Source organism: Botryllus schlosseri, chromosome 3 (assembly GCF_051294905.1).
Source record: "Botryllus schlosseri isolate E-star chromosome 3, Bs_hap1, whole genome shotgun sequence".
Classification (NCBI taxonomy): Eukaryota; Metazoa; Chordata; class Ascidiacea; order Stolidobranchia; family Styelidae; genus Botryllus; species Botryllus schlosseri.
This window is the reverse complement of record NC_137238.1, coordinates 36,595,888-36,612,446: the sequence shown is the minus strand read 5'-3', so window position 1 is coordinate 36,612,446 and position 16,559 is coordinate 36,595,888. Positions and strand designations below refer to the sequence as shown.

Here is a 16,559-nt window from a genome sequence, read left to right as displayed (position 1 = left end):
TTTCTTGTTAACAGAGGAAAAATGCTCTTAAAAGAGGACATATGGTAACCCTAGATGAATGAAAAAGACTCAGTCTTCCTATTTCTTTCGTTTGCTTCCCATGTTCATATTTGTCAAAACTTTGTACTGGCAGGATACTTGCGTTCAATTTCTGTCCTGTAAATCTACTCAAGTAATGAAGTTAAGTAATCACTTTCCATTATTTTGACACTCCCACTCAAGGGTCCGCAATTAGTAATCGGTTTCTATGTCAAATAGTGGTATTTAGACCCATTAGTTTAGCATGTCTGATATCGGGTTTGCTGAGGTTACGGTCTATGAATACTAAGTTACCAAATCCTGACATTCAGCCATGCACTCTTAAATAATGTGCCATTGGTATTATTCTTTGGGCAACGCCCAAAATTCCTTTCTGGTCGTGAATATCTAATGGATCCGACATTTGCGATATAGTATTTTATTGGTTTACCTGAGCCGCTGTTTTTCAGTCTTTTTATTTGTGCCATCATCTGTGGATTTATGAAAGTGTGTCGGTCATATTTAATCAAGAATAGGACAAGTGCTGTTGTATGATGGATTGTATATGTGCAACTGTTGCAGTTTTTCTTGATTTGATACGGATATGTTTCTAAAGTGATTTGAGTTTAATTAATGTTGCAGCTTTGCTTGGTATGATACAGATATGGTTCTGAGTTGATTTGAGCTTATTGATTGAACTATTGGTGTAAATTTTTTGCTATTGAATAATATAGTCATATTGAAGTAAACCGACATATTTTCAGTTGACACTCGTCAGGGGTAATTGTTTGTAACTAGTAGAGAATTGTAAAATGACCTTTGTTGATATACAGCTATCAGCGTACTAGAGAATTGAAAAGAACATTGTTTAATGTTTATTATAGGCTGGATTGTTCTTTAATTCTCTACTAGCTGCTAACGATTGCAAGTGCCGAGTGTCAGCCTAACATATTCGGGTTTAAGTATGAATATATTATTCAATTGTGTATTGAGAGTCTGCATGACGGAGTCTCTTAAAATTATTTGCACAGAGTGGTCCGAAATATGGAGTTTTGCAATTCTTGAATATAATACAACTTAAATGAAAGTGCGAGTGTTCTGATTATATATTTTTTTCAAATTTCGCACAGATTTTGAAATTTAACCATTTTTTTACAAGGTTCTGCAATTTGGCTTGGAATCGTGATGAATTATAGACGCAACATAAATACTTTACTTTGATACTAGTAGGCTACCTTACGTAATATCTAGCGTAGGGCTATATTATGTAAACTATGACTCTGAAATACATTGCTGACTTTATCGCTGTTGTAAGTTCTAGAAAATCTATATTTTCATTGCATCTATTTGCAGTAAAGCAGTTCCTGTTATGTTAGTAAATACTGTGACTAATATCCTCTTGTAGGTGTACTGCATTGAACCACTTTTGCTGTTAATTGTTAGTGTACAACAATTTAGCGAGTCAGAATTTAATATTGTTTGTGTGCGGTGGTATTTGAAGTCTCGCAGATATGTGGAATATTATATTCTTGTTAAAGATTCATTTGTTGCAAGCGATTCACAATCATGTTTTTTTTTTTCCTATTAGAAATTAAAATCTAACTCCTAGCAACTATGGGGATTGAAAGGGAGGTGAAGAGGTTCATATATTCCGCGACACGGTTTTTGATACCGAGATTCCCGTTCTGGGAGGCCATCAGCACCGCTATGCTGCTTGGAGAGTGGGGTGGAAGAAACAGGTTTGTGGTTTGTGTCAATGCGGGGTCGGTGCAGACTTGAATAACTATACAATTCCTGTTGTGTAATTCTGCTCTAGTTTGTAAAATGTTTGCACGCTCTCATTTTAAGTCTGGTCTAATTTCTCGAATTCAGTAACTCTAATCTAATTTGGAAGAAACTGTGTAGCTATAATTCTAACGCTAGTCAAATTTGCAAGAAAGTGTTTATCTATAATCCGAATCTAATTCTGAAGAGACTAACTATAATTCTAATTGTAGTCTAATTTGGAAAAATGGTGTAGGCCTAGATATAGACCTAATTCTAGTGTAATTTGGAAGTAACTAGCTGTAATTCTAATCTAATTTTGAAGAAACCTGAGACATAAGTCTAATTATAGTCTAATTTGAAAATGATGCAGCTATAATTCTATTTCTAATATGATTTTGAATTAAAAAAAACTCTCTAGCTGTAATTCCAATCAAATTTGAAAGTAACTGCAGCTATAATTTTAGTTTTAATATAATTTGGAAGAAACTAGAATTCTAATCCTAGTCTAATTTGGAAAAACGGTGTTGCTATAGGCCTAATTCTAATCTAATTTTGAAGAAACCTGAGACATAAGTCTAATTATAGTCTAATTTGAAAATGATGCAGCTATAATTCTATTTCTAATATGATTTTGAATTGAAAAAAACTCTATAGCTGTAATTCCAATCAAATTTGAAAGTAACTGCAGCTATAATTTTAGTTTTAATATAATTTGGAAGAAACTAGAATTCTAATCCTAGTCTAATTTGGAAAAACGGTGTTGCTATAGGCCTAATTCTAATCTAATTTTGAAGAAACCTGAGACATAAGTCTAATTATAGTCTAATTTGAAAATGATGCAGCTATAATTCTATTTCTAATATGATTTTGAATTGAAAAAAAACTCTATAGCTGTAATTCCAATCAAATTTGAAAGTAACTGCAGCTATAATTTTAGTTTTAATATAATTTGGAAGAAACTAGAATTCTAATCCTAGTCTAATTTGGAAAAACGGTGTTGCTATAGGCCTAATTCTAATCTAATTTTGAAGAAACCTGAGACATAAGTCTAATTATAGTCTAATTTGAAAATGATGCAGCTATAATTCTATTTCTAATATGATTTTGAATTGAAAAAAAACTCTATAGCTGTAATTCCAATCAAATTTGAAAGTAACTGCAGCTATAATTTTAGTTTTAATATAATTTGGAAGAAACTAGAATTCTAATCCTAGTCTAATTTGGAAAAACGGTGTTGCTATAGGCCTAATTCTAATCTAATTTTGAAGAAACCTGAGACATAAGTCTAATTATAGTCTAATTTGAAAATGATTCAGCTATAATTCTATTTCTACTATGATTTTGAATTAAAAAAAAACTCTATAGCTGTAATTCCAATCTAATTTGAAAGTAACTGCAGCTATAATTTTAGTTCTAATATAATTTGGAAGAAACTAGAATTCTAATCCTAGTCTAATTTGGAAAAACGGTGTTGCTATAGGCCTAATTCTAATCTAATTTGGAAGAAACTGTTTAGCTATATATCTAATCTAGTTTGAAAAAACATCAGTGTAGCTATAATTCTGATCGATATATACATACTCTCACAATGCATTGTGCAGTGAACTAGGTTAAGTGAATGATGTAAATGCATCATGATAGGCCAAATAGGGTTGCAATACCAGATTTTAAGTGGCACTAATTCTGTATTCGATTCGTTTGCACAGGAACCTTTTATGTTCCAACTGAATTGATCACCTGCAGCCAGACTTGTAACTAGAGCTCCAATATCGAATTTCAAACCATTGTGTAGGCTGCTTAGTTGAGAGAGTCTCTGCACTGATAGCTCACCGTATGCTCTAAAATTGCTTCTACTACAGCTACACCTGAATAACAGCACTATGTCACGGCTTATTGCGACTATATGCAGCTATATTATTGTGGCACGCGCATTAAAACGTTACGTCAATGGTTTAACGTAGGGTTGTAACCAAGTCACAAGGTTCTGAGTCACTTTAGTAGTTTTGGCTCGAGTCAAGTCGAGTCATTTTCAATTCACCACCGAGTCAGTCTTAGTGTTTTGACTCGAGTCCAAGTCATTCTGTTCACTCGTCGGTTTTGAGTTCAATCCACGTTTTTCAACTCTGCTCAAGTGGTATGGAATGTCTCGCATTCATAATATCGTAATTTTCCTCGTTCTCAACAGTTTCTGGCCCTATTTTCCAAGTATCAGGACTGATAGACGAAATACCCATAATGTGGTGACTTTACTATTGTTCGAAGATGCAATAAAATGTCTGTCTTGGCCGTCCTAGTCTCGAGTCATACCATGCACAGCGACTCGAGTACAAGTCGAGTCAATAGAAAAATTGACTCGAGTCGAGTCATGTTACGCATTTGAAAAAATGACTCGAGTCAAGTCGAGTCACCAAAAAATCGCGACTCGAGTCATTACAATCCTGGTTTAACGCTGCACATCTTGTGGATTAGACCAGTGGAATGTAGAGATGGACAATTTAAAAATCGACGGCGTTTCCAAATGGAATGAGAATCATAATTATATTATAGCTACGCATTTTTTCAAAATTATATACGAATCTCTGAATTTGGAGAAACTTGAAAATTTAAGTAAATTCTGAATTAGTACGAAATACAATGCTATCAAGTTCAGTTGATATCAAATTATACTTCATTCTATTTCTAATTATAAGCTAATTCGGAAATAACTATGTAGCTGTAATTCTAATTGTAGCCTTTGAATCTAAGTTGAAAATTTTATAGTTGTCCAAGTCTGATAATGTTCTCCTATAGAATTTTTGGGACAACCAGAAATTAGGTTAGAATTAAAATTGGAGCATAGCAACGTTTGACAAATTATATTAGATTTACGATAACATCATTTTGCTCCAATTAATCTATTTAGACAACTAGAATGAACTAAAATGAGAAATATTTTCAAAACGTATGAATATTTTAGATCTCACGGAATCCCAGACGTTGTCATCTACGGACACATTGGATTTTCGATTGTGGTTGGGTCGCTGATGAGTTTTGACGAACGCAAAAAGAGAGATGCTTCAATATTTGCGGCTATCCAGGTTTGTGCATTTCTTGTTTTAGTAGCTATTCCACCCATAGCATTAATATTAGGACGAACATTTTTGGCTATTTAAAAATGTGAAAAATTGGTTTGAATTTATTGCGTTCGGTTGAATATTGTTAAAATACGGAAATGACTCGACTCAAGTCAATCTGTGTATTGACTCGACTTGGACTCGAGTCATCGCGCATGACACGAACCAAGTCATATGAAGCGAGACTCAGACGGCCAAGACCGATATTCATTGTAATTTCGAAGAATATCAAAGTAACCACACTATTGCGATTTTGTCTATTGGAACTGGTACTTGAAAATGTGACCAGAAACTGCTAAAATTGAGGAAAATTCGTATATTGTAAATGCAAACCGTTCGATATCACCAAACAGAGATACAAAAAGTGGGTCTAACAAGACTTTACCCGGAAACTGAGCGGTCAACACAATGACTTGGACTCGAGTCATAATACCATGACTTGAACTCTACCGTCTGCTCACTGACTTGGACTCGGACTTGACTCGGTGGTGAATTATAAATGACTCGACTTGAGTCAAAACTTTAAAAGGAAGATTGACTCGTGACTTGGTCACAACCCTGGCTCACAGTCATCATTATTAACAGTGGCGCAGCCAGGGTGTGGAGTTCTGAGGGTCGAAACCCCTCCCATTTGAGACCACGTCCTTTTGAAATTCCAATTTTATCTCCAATATTTCTTAGCTTGTTTGCTATTCAGCAATTCGTATTATCAGTTATTAGTTAGTTCTTAGAGATTTGAAAAGGGATCATTACTAGTTCTAGCTGCATATTTTGGAAATCATGTAGTTTGTAAAAGTCTAGCTAGACAATTTACTTTTCGCATTTGAGGTACATCATACATCCACTATTTCAGAGTACATTGTGGTTTAGTACAATTGTTGTGTCGATTTTTCAGATGTTTATCGTGGCGCTGGCCTCAGTCGTGCTATGGAACGGCAGCGGAGACTTGGTACGTCTGAAGATATTCTGCCGCAATCTAGCCATGACCGCCACCTATCTACAGCTGTCCAGCGGTTTCACAGATTCGAGATCTTCGAACAGAGGCTACGCGCGTTTAGGTGCGGAAATGTTGATTTGTCGGCAAACTTGGACAACTAGATTATCCTAGTTGTCTAATTAAACTATTTAGAACGAAAGCCGGTAACCTACTTCTAATCTAATTTGTGAAATGTTGATATGATCTCACATTAATTCTAATCCTGTTGATTTTCCTGAAATTACTGCCGGAGAACTGTATAGTGTGATAAGAGCCAAGCTTGCTGTACAGCCATTTGCCCAAGGTTATAACCAAGTCACAAGCCAAACTCGCTTTTATAGCTTTGACTCGGGTCAAGTCGAGTCATTTTCAATTCGTCACCGAGTCAAGTCCGAGTCCAAGTCATCGAGCAGAGGTCCGAGTCCGAGTCATGGTATTATGACTCGAGTCCGAGTCCAAGTCATTGTGTTGACTGCTCAGTTTCAGTTTAAGTCTTGTTAAACTCACTCACTCACAAACTCTCTCACTTTTAGCAGTTTTTGGTCGCATTTTCAAGTGCCAGTACCAATAGACAAAATCCCAATAGTGTGGTTACTTTACTATTCTTCGAAATTACAATGAAATGTCAGTCTTGACCATCTGAGTGTCGAGTCATACGACATGACTCGAGTCGAGTCATTTTCGTATTTTGAGAAAAAAAGTCGAGTCATCAGAAAATCGTGACTCGAGTCGAGTCATTGCGACCCCGCATTTGCCACACATCATATTCAAGAGAATGGTATCTGATTCGATATGAATTGAACTTCATTCGTGAATTCAGTTATTTTAGTTATAATTAGAGCCCGACCGATATTGGATTTCTGAGCCGATACCGATAAGACCGATATCCAGTACCTCCACCGATAACCCCGATATATTCAGCCGATATTCAAAAGATATGGAATCTAGCTCAAGGCCCATATTTAACACCTCATGGCATTTATTTCAACAACTTTACAGTCATTGATATGCTTGGACATGAAATAAATGATTTAGGGCTATAAAAGTATATCAAAAGCACCAATCCAGAAGTTGCAGATTACAGTTCACGAAGCACAATTTCTCGGCTCTTTCTCCAAGGAGTGAACTTCTGCGGTCTTCCATAAATGATGTATATAGTACTAAACACAGTGAGCAGTCTTTCACTTGGTACCATAGTTAGTGGCACAGCAAGAATTGGAAATCTTTCTTCATTTCGGTTCCACCGCTCCCTTGCAGGTGGTCTTTCCTTCAATGGTTTCACCAAATATTGATGTTAATATTGATATTCTTCTGGCAGTGCACCTGGAGCCTTCAGCACATCATTAACAAATAGCTGAAAAGAATGTGCAAAACAACTCAAATTGTCCACGTCTGCAACTGCTCCACCCATCCCCCTTGGGCCTTGACCACGACCAACATTTCAACAATCAAGTCATCAATATTTTACGCTCTGTTGTCAGAATTGGCCAATGTCATCATGGAATCAAAAATTTTCGTATCAATCATTGGCTTTACCCCACGTTTGCTTGATTTCCTTGCCCTCTATGCTCGCACATTTCCTATCATGGTAGCCCCGCAGGCCTCAGTCAGACGACTTCATACACTACTGGTATAATCAACTCTGTTGGTAGCGAACCAATAGCACAAGCACAATCTTCAGAGAAATGTTTTGACGCGACGCTTTTGTCTGTCATCACAAGGGTCAGTCCAGCATGATTGAAGTTCGATTGAAATCTTCTGCAGACAACTATCCATCCAGCTGCTCTCTGTTTTTGATGATCGATTACTGCAGGGGGATTCCCACAAAGTCAGTGGGGCATAAGGGTGGTTAGTTATCTATAATATTTTTCAGATAGGCACGCCTACTGCCTGTATGCATGCAGTATGCACTATATGCAGCTTGGCCATTTATTTTTATAATTTATCGTCCTCGCGTCTTCTATCGACTTTTCTGACTCCCTGCCACCATGTTGTGACGTCACAAAAATTTCCGATATTATTTTACCTTCAATGGCCGATACCGATATTTCTCTCCAAGCGTGATATCGACTCGATAATATCGGCGAGCCGATAATCGGTCGGGCTCTAGTTATAATTTAATTTGAAAAATATGCAAAGTTATAATTCTAATTCGAGTCGAAAAACATGGTGTAGCTATAATTCTAATTGTAGTCTAATTTGAAAAAAAACTGAAGCTAGTAGTAGTTTACACGAGTTCATTAATTCTAATCTAATTTGGAAAATGAGATGTAGCTGTAATTCTAATTGTACTCTAATTTGAAAATATTCTTGTTGTTCTTCTCTGCTGATCGGGCCTCCTCTGACGGCACAATCCATTATATTACAATGTACATCGACGCAATTCATAGTCCGGTTCCATTTCAGGTCACATATTGATCGGCGTGTGTCTGATAGCGGAAGCTTATCTGTTGTACGAGTGGTCCGCGGAAAAGTCCAAACTCTTCTATATACTGCCGTCTAGTCTTAATAATGTGCGGGACCCTCTCGTTTTCATGTTCTGGTGAGTAAATTTCTAGTGGCGTCTCCCAAGTAGAAAAGTAATTATTCTAGGCCTGTTTTTGCCAACAACTGTAGGCCTGCGTTGGGGCTGTTCAAAAATACCTTTATATTCCGGGGATTCACTGATTAAATTGCTACGCTGCCTAAAAAACGCACGCAAAATTTGACTCGATTCCAACTGGTAGATGTGAACGCACAGGACTTTGAAAATTTTGATTTGTTTTTTTCAAATTGTACTGTCAACCCCATAAAGTTGTGAGTTGTCCCACAAAAAATGTTGCAAAACAAATTTGACACAATTTCAACCCGTGAAGTGAAGTTATTCAAGTTTTTTATTAATAATCTTGGGACTACCCATCGTCCAGGCTATTTTTGCGAATCCAAAATTTTCGACTGCAAACACTTCGCTTCTATTGGCTGGAAGTGAGCAATAATTGTTAAGCATCGTTCTTTTAGACAACCTAACAATTTCATGGTGTTGACAGTAAAATAGTATAAGTTCAAGATTTTCAAACTCCTGTGCGTTCACATCTACCAGTTGGAATCGAGCCAAATTTGGTGTGCAGTGTTAATCAGGCTTCCTAACAATTTAATCTGTGAATCCCCGGAATCCAGGAAAACTTTATTCTTGAATAACCCCAATGAGTAGTTTTGACACGAAATTGCTACTTCTACCTGTAATTGAGCAGAAATTTGAAAAGTTTGCCAACTTAGGGTCAATTATCCAGCATTTAAATCGACCTTATTTTTTCAGCGTATTCCTTGCAATTTCCGCCCTCTGCTTCATCACAGCCTCAAATCTTCAAGTAGGCTCCAAGCTCGCGCTGGTTTTATGGCTCCTGGTGGTTCTTATCAATTTGGACTACCGCTATTGGAGCGGTTACATGGAACTGTGGGCGCATTTTCGAATCTTAGCGTCGGACATTTGCTTTGCGTTTGTTCTAGCGCACAATTACGCGATCAGAGATTGATTGTAGGCCGTTTCTTCAACGGTTGAGTGTTCGAGGATGATTTGGAACCACGGCCTGAATCTCTCTACATTATTATTGCTCGTTAATCAGGTTATATTTTAGCGGAGTAGCACAGTCATAATTTTTGTAGCAGAATCATATTTTTACGAAGACTATAATAAATTATGCACGACACTGAACAGAGTTTTTAATCAGACCCAAGTCTCTTCTTGGCAGATGATAGAGCAGTAAACGAATTGCAACATGAGAGTAAGTCTAGTATAGATAAATTGATGACTTGAAATATGATGCAATCAAAAAGCAGAAGATGCCCAACTACAGACCACATTAAGAAATTGATTGATATTTCTTGAGGACTGCAGTACATCCATTCCTGTGGGTCGATCACTAGTTCACGGAATTGTCATGGATAAAATATTTTTTAGTGAAGATGGGCCATATAATTACATAATTAAAAAAAAACTTCCTTACAGGACAGGGTTGTAATGACTAGTCACCATTTTTTGGTGACTCGAGTCAATATGTGCATTGACTCGACTTGTACTGCCAAAACACACATTTCATTGTAACTTCGAAGAGTAGTAAAGTCACCACATTGTTGGTATTTCGTCTATCAGTCCTGATTCTTGGAAAATAGGGCCAGAAAGTGTTAGAACTCAGTGTTGGGATCAAGTCACTACCTTCGAATCACGAGTCACCTCGAGTCATTGCACATTTTGACTCGAGTCAAGTCAAGTCAATCCAGTTTTAAAGGTGACTCGAATGAAGTCAAGTCAAGTCACGATTCAAGTCAAATTGGATTTTCGAAGTATGAGTGATGATGCTAAGTGATTAGTAGGGCAAGTTTTTGCAACTTTTTTTACAGCTTCCGGCAGCTTCCTAAATACTTCTCGTAAGATATGTAGAATGCTGTTTTAAGCTGTTTGAAGGAATCTTATAGTGTGACTTTTTGCAACTTTTTTCCATGCAACTCTTTGCAACTTTTTCGTTTTATTTTTCATGAAAGTATTTTCGATTTTGGTGAAATACACGGCCAAATTCGACTGAAACACCGTAAATCAGCACCGAAGTACGGGTATTTCGGGAGCTGAGCTGGTAAAATGACCTTTTTTTTAGTCAACCGAGCAAAATGTGGTCTTTTAATGCAACTTCTGTCAAAAATAAATAAATAAATGCAACTTTCCGCGGATTTCACTGCAACAAAAACTTGCCCTAGTGATTACATTTTGTTAACTGGGTGAAGGGCAGATTGATTGACCATTTATCTTGAATCAAATAACGAAGATAAAGTTCAATATACATGCAAAAAGATGTATCGATCACGCACACGAAGAACTGCTAATAAAACACGTGAGTAACCGTATATCTACATGCTGGAGTCTGTTATTATCAGCCGATATAGAGAACCGAATACGAAGCCTCGAGAAGCTGATTACATTAGTTTGATTAGTTTGATTTAAATCATACAAGAGTGTTGATTAAGGAGAGCGCTGCGCAATGTAAGCACTGAGTCGTCCAGGAAACAGGGATACGTTTCTATTAGAATAATATATTGCTACTACGACAACGTATGCTGTGATCGTTTTGTTTGCGGTCAATTTGTTTGTGATGTAACAACGGAGGACTAGTGAAACGTACAATCAGTGAATGACTGGTTCCTCTCACAAGTGACATCGGCGTATCGCGAACAACTCGAACATAGACAGATAGAGTGATTTAATCGACACCGTTTACTTAATGACTTGAAATTGACTCGTAAATTTTGCTCCGAGTCACGAGACAATCCACATTTCTGAAGCGCCGACCCAGGTAACACGACCACGTGGTACCCATGTGGTATTTAGGTGGATAGGTGGGTTGGCCAAATTGAAGGGTCTCATAACATGGGTCCCACATGGACTCCAAGTGGGATTTCCAAGTCAAGGAGTTGTTGGGCTATACCATACTAATCCCGTCTAGATCCCATTATACCTTCATCACTCATTTGTATATACTATTTTCAACCCAGGACGCCTTTTACTCATTAAATTTCTGTAATCAAATCATTTAAGCGAGTGATTTTCGTCAATAAGCCTTTTCACATGCAGCAATTTGGTATCACGACACACCTGAGCGCGTCATGAGATTTCCAGTTGATCGGTTATGTGTGACCGATTCGAGAGAATACTGATCCCTTCGTCACGGCTGGAGATTTTGTCATGCGTTTTGGCGTGAGTTTAGTGACTCGTCTTTGGAGCAGGGTATTTCGTGTTTTGTCGTGTGATGAAGGGAAGGTCGCTGGCCGAGAAATGCGAGATGCTATATTATATCTCAATTGATCGGTGAATTTTCACTAATTTACCACGATTTATGCTTATTTTACAGCTCTGTGGTAAATTTAGTATATGTTACGGTTATGTCGGAGTCCGCAAGCACAAATATCCAGAAAAAGGTATTATACCGTACGGTACATCTGGATTATTTTGACAATTTCCAAACATATGGTTATTTTTAGAAAACATGGAGCAGGGCGGCTATCCAAGCTTTGCTAGGCTTGATCAAAGAGCGAGATCTTTTGGCCCAATTAGATGCCCGTCGACAAAGAAATAGGCTGATTTTTGAAGATTTGGCTGCAAGGTTAGCTGAGGAAGGATATACATTCACATGGTGAAGTACACATCTCTCCTGAGTGTTGGTAGGAAGATCAACAGCTTTATTTCGTGTGCAGGGAAGAGGTCAAGAACCAATGGAAATATCTGAAAAGGCAGTATTATAAAGTAAAAAAGCAGCTCACGAAGTCAGGAATGGGGGCCGAAGGACGTCATTGGCCACCCTTCTCACAACTGGATGAGCTGTTAGGAATGAGACCCAGGACTGCGGTATTTTGATTTCGTATTGAATTAGGTTTTTGCAAGGTGACTCACGAGTAACCCATTACAGGCACTAGTTACTGAAGGTCTTCAGTCATTTCCTAGAGTGACAGTGGAAGTGAATGAGAATGAGACCAGTTTCATGGATTCGGAAGGCACAGGTATAGTGTTTGTATCAACGAGTTTTCCTGAATCATGTGATAATCTCTGCTCAATTTGCTTAGCAAGTGTTGCTGGCCAAATTCAGAACGAAGACGCTGATGACAGCATCATTGTGAGTGACCATGAAGGTAGGTCGGTTTGTTTCAATCGGATCCCTGGCATCCATGTTATGATCAGTATCTTTTAACAGTGCATTTTACATTATCGTGGTAGTACCAAAGTGGTAGGAGTTGATAAAATTTGAAGATACATAATGAAATCAGAAGTATGACTTGAGTACCAAGAATTAGTGCCGAGTTATCACATAGTTGATTCCTCTCGTTGTGGGGATATGCTCTAGGGAAGTGTCCTACTTCTATATTATTCCTCTAAGCAAGCAACTTAACACAAAGCGGTTACAGCAATTACTTTATTGATTCCAGGGGCTCCCGCAATGTCTGCTAGCGGTGGACGATCTAGGCAAAGAACGTCTAAACATAAGAGAAAACGTATGCTTAATTTTTTTGTTATTGAGACAAAAACAAAAGCATGGTCTTACTTCTCATTAGGATCTGGAAGTTTTGAAGATAGACTGTTGAGCCATATTGAAGAAGAGCGGCAGATGAGACACGAAGAACTAATTGCTCTACAGCAAGAAAGCCGGGCAGACCGAGAAATGATGATGCAGTTCATGTCAACTATGAGCCGACTGGCAGATTCAATGCAGAAATGAGGATTGTTCTCGATACGCTGGTGTGACTTGTGAGGGTTACAAATCGTATTCATTCAATGATTTTGCGTTTTATTGGACCTCTCTTGTTCTATCGCAAAAAATACATTCACCGCTTGCAGCGTACGTTGTGGCCGTAGTAAAGTAATCAAACAACAAGTTGTCTATCTCTGTTGTATAGAATTCTAATGTAACTTCCAACAATTTTTATATTAGTGTGCTAGTCAGGCAATGGGGAAATGAAAATGAAAATGACTTTATCGTCTGAAACAATTACCAGAACAGAACAAAGAGAAATCAAGGCATCCAGAACAGAACAAAAGAAATCAAGGCATCCAACAAGAGAGTCGCTGGCAAATTTGTCAAGGGAGTAAATCACAAATGATTAGGTCTTATACTACGCCTTAGCGGAAGATTTGTGGCAATGTGTTCGGTCAGCACACGTCGGACTTCCGTTGCATCAGGTGGCTGTCGAGATGGTGAGCCCACATCATCAACTTGGCTTAGATTCGGCATGATTTGGGACGAAATGTAATTACTGCTTGCCCACCCACTGATAGGGGTATGGGAGCGTTCACAAATATTGTGTAGCACGCAACATGTTGCGATGATTTGGGGTGCCAGGTCTATTCTGGCATCAATTTTCTTGCCAATGATACGCCATCGCTCTTTCAACTTTCCAAATGTATTTTCCACCACTATCCTGACACTGCTCAGGTATGCATTAAAAGATTCTTTAGCAGGAGTCAAATTTCTCCCAGTGTAGGGTTTTAGAAGCCACGGCAGTAGGGGATAAGCAGGGTCTCCAAGAATCAGCAATGGAACTTCCACGTTGTTTATTCGCACCGGAGCCTGAGAAAAGGAACAACAGTTGTGCGACAGAGCTCAATATGACAACAATAGCATGATACGTACCCTTGGTGACGTGTTCATACTTTCATAGATACGCGAGTTTGTAAAAATGAAGGCGTCGTGACAACTTCCAGGCATGGTTACATTAATATCCCAGAAACTGTAATGCTCGCATTTCAATATCACATCTTTCAACAATCCATTTTACAAGGAACTTACCAGTAATTATCATCAACAACAGCTTGCAATACAATCGACTCGCCTCCTTTTCTATTTTGATAGTCTCGTTTGCCATTTACTGGAGCTGTGATTTGGATATGGCTTCCATCAATGCAGCCGATAACCTACAAAATGACAGCGTCAATGAGCACTTCAACCATTACCAAATACAAATTATCAAGTGTGAATCAGTTTGTCTATGTACTTCAATTCTCTGTTCAACAGCAAGCGGGATGCCGAATGACTGGTTAAAACAGTCAGCCCGACACTCTACCTGCTTCACCTATTTAAGCATACCTGATAATAGCATGGCGGCACATATGTACTGCTATCCACCACCCATTTACCCAGTGGCGTAGCAGCCACTTGGCGGTTCTGGCTCTGCGCCAGGGGCGGCAGGCTCCAAGGGGGCGGCAAAATGAGACAGCACAGTGAGAGAGATATGGTATTCTTTTTCGCCTGCACCACCGAGATGCTTTGACGACGGAGATGCGATACGGAATTTATAGTAAGGTCATCTAGTCTGCACCCCCGTTTTTATCTCCTCCATGATGGCTGAGCACCTCGCGGAATAACCGTGGATATCAGTTTTCGAGTCTTTGGTCTGACCCGGCCGGTGATCGAGCCCACTACCTACCAATCAAGAAGCCGGACGCATCACGATTACACTATCTCGTCCGGCACAGTGTACACAGCCGGATAAGAGAAGCTTAATTGGTAGTCCTATAGCTGGCGTCCCGTGAGATAAAATTTAATCAAACAGGGCTCAATCGAAAGCTACTGTCTCGCTGATTCCGAAAACACGAATTAATATGTTAATATGGCGATGGAACCACTCCGAAATAGCCGCCAAGGCCGATTATTCGGAGAGTTCGCAGAAAAAGGAAAATGCCTGGTAAACAATCAGAAGATGCTGGCCTCAGTGTTGTTGACGAAGTTAGACGATGCATGTTTCAAGCTTTGGACAGTTTTAACTTGAAGCTGAAACTAGGTTTACCGACATACACCAGTTAAATGATATGTTTGGATTTTTTAATTCCCACGCGCTGCTGCAAAGCGAAAGTCCAAATTTATTCACCAGCGCTTTTAGAGCGCTTTTAGAGCACAATACATTCGTTCGCTATTTCTTGTCTTTATTATTTTTGGCCTTATTAACGTTGAGACAGTGAGGCTGAGACGCGGCATATTATTTGTAATTATTTTTATTGATAAGATTGCTTGAACCTGAATCTATGTCGAAATTTGCTGCGGTCTACTTATGGGGGCGGCATTTTAAGCGAGAGCCAGGGGCGGCAGCACATGCTGCTACGCCAGTGCATTTACCCCCCTGGGTACGAGCCATACACTCGTGGGTGACCGGACACCAATATAAACACGATAATTGCAAGGCACAATATATACCTGAGGAAAACCATATTTAATTTCAATTCTCCGTGCTATGTTCTTGGCTTCCTCATCTGATGGTGGATGTATGAAGTCGGGTAATTTGAGGCATATGGTAGTGCAGAACCTACAATAAATATAGTAAAATATATTAGTATATAGTAAAATATAGTATATATACAGTAAAATATTATTCTTTTATGTAACAATGCCAATTCAAACAAAGTTCAGATTTTGAGTAAGAAATACTTCTACTTAAATAATCCCACAAGACATTAATGGAACACGTACTCTGGTCACAATTAGGTCGGTGGTATTGATACCAGTTTAGAGAAGGTAAAAAGGTGCACAATCACTTTAGAGTCACAATTATCATTAGTATCACAAATTGCCATCGTCAGCATCAAAAATAGCTATAATTCTACAACCCAGCAAACACGTTCCAAATTGCCACTCTCGTGAACGACGTAACGATCCCGAAGGGTTCTTTTACGGTTCCTTGTTTGTTGGGAACCGGTCTTGTTGGCATAAAACTCACTAACATTTTCAAAAACTTCTGTACAGTAGAAATTCCTACTCCAAACAGGTTTGCGACTGATCGGTACTCTGCACAAGAACCAAGCTTGTAGATCGCAATGGCAACACGCATTTCCAGTGGTATTGCTGGACGAACAGATGCTGTATCTGCAAGTAAAAATAATTTTCAACATTTGCACAACATTTGCATAACCACTGGACACTAATGTGATATACTGAGACGTATACTGTCCAGCAAATATGAAGAGGGCATGATTTGATTGTTGGACATTATGCAGGCATCGATGTGCTGAAATTTTGCACTAAGATTTTATCAACAAATTTATGCTTTAAATAGTCTTCGAAATTGTTCCAACCCGGGCTCATTTCCTCGCGTACCAATTCCGTGATCTCGTAAAACGTCTCCTTTCTCATACGGAAATTCTCTATCCAATCATATTCAGAATAATTCGGGACATCAAC

The 16,559-nt window shown here is 38.5% G+C and overlaps 3 protein-coding genes across 4 annotated transcripts in view; 2 read left to right on the top strand and 1 right to left on the bottom strand.

Annotated features, from left to right (window-relative positions):
• The window catches only part of LOC145436463 (putative mitochondrial import inner membrane translocase subunit Tim8 A-B), a 246,314-nt gene that overhangs the window by 652 nt on the left and 229,103 nt on the right, over positions 1–16,559 (bottom strand). The gene's annotated exons all lie outside the window — the stretch shown is intronic.
• Positions 10–9,565, top strand: LOC145436458 (transmembrane protein 101-like). Its single transcript, XM_080313809.1, has 5 exons — positions 10–1,757; positions 4,742–4,862; positions 5,794–5,956; positions 8,281–8,416; positions 9,170–9,565. The coding sequence occupies exons 1-5, from the start codon at positions 1,633–1,635 to the stop codon at positions 9,384–9,386; spliced, it is 762 nt and encodes a 253-aa protein (XP_080169935.1). The 5' UTR covers positions 10–1,632; the 3' UTR covers positions 9,387–9,565.
• LOC145436444 (uncharacterized) lies at positions 11,458–13,339 on the top strand. Of its 2 annotated transcripts, XM_080313789.1 has the most exons (7): positions 11,458–11,817; positions 11,881–12,032; positions 12,094–12,244; positions 12,306–12,396; positions 12,460–12,525; positions 12,820–12,885; positions 12,946–13,339. In XM_080313789.1, exons 1-7 carry the CDS (start codon positions 11,782–11,784, stop codon positions 13,107–13,109), a joined length of 726 nt encoding a protein of 241 aa, XP_080169915.1. In that variant the 5' UTR covers positions 11,458–11,781; the 3' UTR covers positions 13,110–13,339. The 2 variants fall into 2 exon arrangements, with proteins under 2 accessions (XP_080169915.1, XP_080169914.1); XM_080313788.1 differs by having other exon boundaries at positions 12,306–12,525.